The sequence below is a fragment of the Cryptomeria japonica genome, chromosome 1 (genome assembly GCF_030272615.1).
Source record: "Cryptomeria japonica chromosome 1, Sugi_1.0, whole genome shotgun sequence".
NCBI classification, from domain to species: domain Eukaryota; kingdom Viridiplantae; phylum Streptophyta; class Pinopsida; order Cupressales; family Cupressaceae; genus Cryptomeria; species Cryptomeria japonica.
In genome coordinates, this window is record NC_081405.1 from 540,923,419 (window position 1) to 540,929,196 (window position 5,778).

The window sequence follows — 5,778 nt, forward strand, 5'->3', positions numbered from 1 at the left end:
TCTCATACAAAACCCTGAAGGTGGTTGAATGTAAGACTTAAGAAGATGAAAGGAAGCACAAACCCTCAAAAGCTTCAATATCTTTACACAGAACTAATTCTCATAACAACTCAAAAATTTACAGCATGAAACTCTTCAAAGAAGTGTAGAAGAAGATGGGTATCAGAATCATGCCTGAAATCGTGCCTCAAATAACTTTGAATGCATATAGCACGTGGCAGAGCTGCTGAGAGTTTCCAGAATTTGGTATATGCATGATATATGCCATGTATCATTCACAAATGAATGCAATCTGCTGTTTTCTTTTGCTGATAGCTTTTATCTCTGGATCTGCCTGGTAGAAACTCACTGAAAATGGGCCCTTGTCTGTGCAACAATTGGTGTTTCTATAAGGAAAACCCTAAACTTACTCATACTACGTGGAAAAACTTCATAATAAAGAGACCCATACGAAAGAGCAACCTAGACTCTAACTTTAAACTTCCCTCCAAAACAACTTAAAGCTTTTAACCTTTAAGACCACGTGAACATTTGTATAGTATGAGACTTCCTAAAACAAAATATAAAAACAAGCTCTCATTCAAACATTTACCTACAATAAGAAAACTCTCTTTTCAATGATTTTTCATTACAAGTTAAAACTACAGCCCTTTATTGAACCTTATAAGCACTCCTAAACCTTAGTATTTTTTTGACAAATATCAAGCTATGGCTTGACTTGACCTCACAAATTAGCCCAAATAGGATAAACTGGAACTCTGAAATAAAAGGCGCAGACCTTAGGTGCCCAATTTAAACCTAAGACTTAAATTGGGTAACAGTCATCAACTTAACCTCTTTGCTGCCTAGACTATCTTTGGATACTATACTTCTGTTTGCTGCCATTGAGGACTGCATTCTCTGTGACCACTGTGGCTACTGGAGTTTTGGATTTTGATGTATGAGTTTATGGGACTAAACCCCTACCCTCAAAACAAAGCTTGATACTTATTCTTATTAACTGCCTTTGCCTTCTTGTGATGAGCATGATCTTCATCATCTCTGTGTGCCATGTCTGTTCTTTATATGGAGAAGAACATGCAGTTGCTTAAAGAGGACTGCTCACCTTTTGAAGTCTTTGCTTCCTCTAAATCTTGCAATGATTTTCCATAATGTCCCTTATGACAATAAGCTTGTCATTGTATCCTTCCCATTTGGATGGGATTGCATACTTCTTATTTACTGATCTTTCTTCATTGTTGCTATGAATGCTTTTTAGTGCCTTCATCTCTATATGACAGTGATATCTATCTTACTGTATATAGACTGCTTGTTTCTATTGATGCCTAGGCTTTAACCACTGAAGCTGTCTTTGCACATCTTACTCTCTCATTGTAAGAAAGTTACAATTGATCCTGATTGACTAAGACATCTCCATTTTTCTGTGCCTGTAGCTGCTCCCCATGTGACTGCACTCTTGTGTTTCGATTTGTAACATGACAATGACAGGGACCTCATGGCACTGCCACCTATCATTCTTGTGCTTGGACTGTTTCTCACACATACACTGTCCTCTTGGTGACTGCTCTCAATAATGGACTGAGATCTATATCTTTCGGTCTTAGAGCATGCTTATTTTGCTCTTTTAATCCGAAAGACAAATGCAGTTGCTAATAATTTAAATGAGAAGCACATTAAGACTTTTCTCATACGAAACCCTGAGGGTGGTTGAATGTAAGACTTAAGAAGATGAAAGGAAGCACAAACCCTCAAAAGCTTCAATATCTTTACACAGAACTACTTCTCATAACAACTCAGAAATTTACGGCATGAAACTCTTCAAAGAAGTGTAGAAGAAGATGGGTATCAGAATCATGCCTGAAATCGTGCCTCAAATAGCTTTGAATGCATATAGCACGTGGCAGACCTACTAAGAGTTTCCAGAATTTGGTATATGCATGATATACGCCATGTATCAGTCACAAATGAATGCAATCTGCTGTTTTCTTTTGCTGATAGCTTTTATCTCTGGATCTGCCTGGTAGAAACTCACTGAAAATGGGCCCTTGTCTGTGCAACAATTGGTGTTTTCTATATAAGGAAAACCCTAAACTTACTCATACTACGTGGAAAAACTTCATGATAAAGAGACCCATACGAAAGAGCAACCTAGACTCTAGCTTTAAACTTCCCTCCAAAACAACTTAAAGCTTTTAACCTTTAAGACCACGTGAAAATTTGTATAGTATGAGACTTCCTAAAACAAAATATAAAAACAAGCCCTCATTCAAACATTTAGCTACAATAAGAAAACTCCTTTTTCAATGATTTTTCATTACAAGTTAAAACTACAGCCCTTTATTGAACCTTAGAAGCACTCCTAAACCTTAGTATTTTTTTGACAAATATCAAGCTATGGCTTGACTTGACCTCACAAATTAGCCCAAATAGGATAAACTGGAACTCTGAAATAAAAGGCGCAGACCTTAGGTGCCCAATTTAAACCTAAGACTTAAATTAGGTAACAGTCATCAACTAAACCCAAAAGTATTTTTCAAAGTATACCATTTAAAATCAGATTATTTGTCACACACAAAAAAAAATTACATAATGCATACAGCACTAAAATTGCAATCCAATTTCCACTTTCACAAAAGGGTTTCAAAATGACAAAAGGGTAGGCTCAAAACATACACATGCTATATTTTTTTCCTTCTCCAAATCCAGAGCATCATCTAGTCGATGAGTGGAGCAATGTCTGTTCTTCATATGGTAAACTGTGACAGAATTGTAACCACATGTAAATCATACTACACCACTGCTTGCAGATACCTTCCAGAAGGCGTGAAATATATTTGATAAATCTAATTCGCATTCTTCTGTCCACAGCTTATGTTTTGTACTCAATTTCCAGAACACAAAATGCCCATCTCCCTCATCTAAGCTGTATCTGATTCTCTGATTGCTGCGGTCATAGGTGGAATTAGATGCACAAACTAACAGATTTCCCTCCCACTCAGTGATGCAATATAGAAATCCTACTGAGGCAGGAATGAAGATAGAAAAGCTCCATTGGTCTTCATTCACGTCATAACCTATAATCCTGTAGAAAAAATCTTCGTCATCTCTAAACAAGGTCTCTATAGGTTCATTCAATTCATGGGCATCTATGTATTTGCCTCTAACAACGATAAAGATGATACCATTAAAACAAAGTGGAGTTCCTACACGACTGAAAACGGAAACATCAGTAGAGAGCACAAGAGGCCGACCCTCATACCACGAGTTTGATTGAGAATTAAACACCAGGGTATATGGGCTCCTATCAGCGACCAAAAAGCCTGCGATGACAATTTTTTGAGTATTCTGCGTACAACAAATTTCACTAAATAATATCATATTTGCATGCACTTGACTAGGCACTTGGAAATTTTTGAAAAACTTTGTCACAGGATTGTACACACAAAACACTTGTATACCCATAGGCCCATTTGGACAAAAGCACATCAGCCCTTTTGATGCTGTAAGGAGCTTTAAATTCGTATTTTGAAAAGACCTGTCTAAGCCCTCCAAAGAAAAGGGAACAATGAAAATTTTACCCGTTTGGGGATTGTAAGAGCGGAATTGAAAGGCTTCTCCCATTGATCGTCTGATGGTATGTACTCAAGAAAAAGAAACATCGATTCTCTGTGATTCTTGTAATGGGTATGTGCAAAAAATGGGTCCAAAATGAGTGAGCGCCATCTCTTGTCCACTGTGAACATCTTCAGCACGTCTCTTAGTGGAACCCCCAAAAGTATTTTGTGGATCAGATCATTACAGCCTTCCACCCTTGTTGCACTGCTTCCTCCTGCCGGTCTGAGTTTTTTCGCCATTTTCAGCTCGCTCAAATAACCTCCTCCAATGGCAGTACTGTAATTGGAAAGAGTGAAGAAGTGTGTTCAAATAAACCTAACGTTCTCGCACTTCCAATGTTTAACAACGACGCTTATTTTCCTAAGATTATAAAGTTTGATGAAGGAATGGTTTTACTGTTGCAGGTCAATTGATTAGGGTGTAAATTCATTAACCAGCACTTATCAAAGGAAAAAGACAAAAATATTTGTAAGTTAATGTGTCATGGAGGTTGTTTTTTTGGTGTCTATATAATTGTGTAAAATAATAGAAAAAATTTTAAATTACATATTTGCTTCTAGTCAATTGAAAGAGAGATTAACAATTATTATAATTGTAAATATTTTACAATTGCTGATTCTTTTGTTTCTATTTTAGTAGGAAAGTTATAAGTTAACATGTTAAAGACGTGTATTTTTTATTGTCTATATAATTTTGTAAGATAACCTTGAAATATCTATGATCTTGTTCATAACCTTTATAAAATGTTTGTAGCACATATTTGCTTATAGTGAACTGAGGAATATTTGTAACAATTTCAATGTTGTTCATTGATTTTGTTAAAAAATGAAAACCTTATTAAGCAAATAAATTAATGGTGAGAGAATATAATATTGTTAACATGCGAAAATTGCTTGATGTGGTAATATACGAATATCAAGTATATGACGAGGTAGTGAATATATTAGCTTTGTTCTTCTTTCTCTAAAGCATATACTTTGAAGATGGTAACAAAAAGAATAAATTGAAAGTTTATCTAGAGAAGATTATACTAAAAACTACATACTTGCTATAATGAGAGGACATGTACGTATGACTCTTCCTTTTTCCCAATAATTGTGCATAGATTATTTTCATTCCTGAATATTGATCGAAGGAGAATGGTGGTTCTATTTGAAGACCCTTTATTGATTTAACTCAAGATATAGTTGTAAAATTAAAGCCTTGTCATTCTATTTTAGTTGTTGCTTTGTTGAATGTTAGTCCCTGGGATTTATGTATGGTAATTGCCTATGCCATGGATTGTAGTATTCGTTTATGATTGCCTAGAGATATGGGTGTTATAGGTATAATTATTAGGTCATCAGGATTCCAAGGTGGGTCATTGTAACTATCAAATCACACCTCTATGTACAAAGGTAAATCAGGTGGTTTAGATCCAACTATATACAAAATATCTAGCATGTTTTATAAACATTCATTTGTGCATTAGAACACATCAATGATTGATGAGTTAAAAAGAACCAATTAAGGCTTCTAAAGGATTATATAGAATCACCCTATACATATATAGGTCATATTCATGTTGGTGAATGTTATCTTTAATGTCAAGAGGCATTCTATAGTTTCATATAGGTATGAAGAACCCATGTACATAAAAAAAATTTGTGATTTAAATTTATTTTTGTTTTATTATTTTAGACATTTTATATTCGTTAGTTGCAAATTGCAAGAGGCAATGACAACATGGAATGGAATATGGATGGAATGATAATAAATATTGTCAAAATTAGGAACAACTACAAATCTATTCAACACAAATTACTACCAAGGGAGTGCACTGACAGCATATGAGGTAGTGATGGCATGCAATGGAGTATCTGGGAAGGGAACATACCCAAACTATGCAGGAGATTTATTGGTGGACAAGAAAAATAAAGCAAGCTACAATGCATATGAAGTGAACAATTGTAAATTTCTTGTACCCACAATGTGGAACCCCTCTTATTTTCAATACATAAAATTACCATTTTGTAATTTTTTCATATTGATATTGTTGTGCATGATTCCATTATTTCTTAAATGCTATTGAATCTAAAGGCTTGAAATAATTATTTGTAGAAATGGTCAAATTCAATATTTGTAGTTTCACATATATTCATTGTAAAAAGCATTCATTTGATT

General features: G+C 34.8%; 1 protein-coding gene across 3 annotated transcripts; it reads right to left on the minus strand.

Moving 5' to 3' along the window:
- Positions 1-2,541: 2,541 nt before the first annotated feature.
- On the minus strand, positions 2,542-4,002 carry LOC131044939 (uncharacterized). 3 transcript variants are annotated; one of them, XM_057978424.2, is made up of 3 exons: positions 3,579-4,001; positions 3,260-3,320; positions 2,542-3,082 (listed from the first exon to the last, which is right to left on the minus strand). In XM_057978424.2, exons 1-3 carry the CDS (start codon positions 3,619-3,621, stop codon positions 2,785-2,787), a joined length of 402 nt encoding a protein of 133 aa, XP_057834407.2. In that variant the 5' UTR covers positions 3,622-4,001; the 3' UTR covers positions 2,542-2,784. The 3 variants fall into 3 exon arrangements, with proteins under 3 accessions (XP_057834407.2, XP_057834405.2, XP_057834406.2); XM_057978422.2 differs by having other exon boundaries at positions 3,260-4,002; XM_057978423.2 differs by having other exon boundaries at positions 2,542-3,320; positions 3,579-4,000.
- Between the last annotated feature and the right edge of the window lie 1,776 nt (positions 4,003-5,778).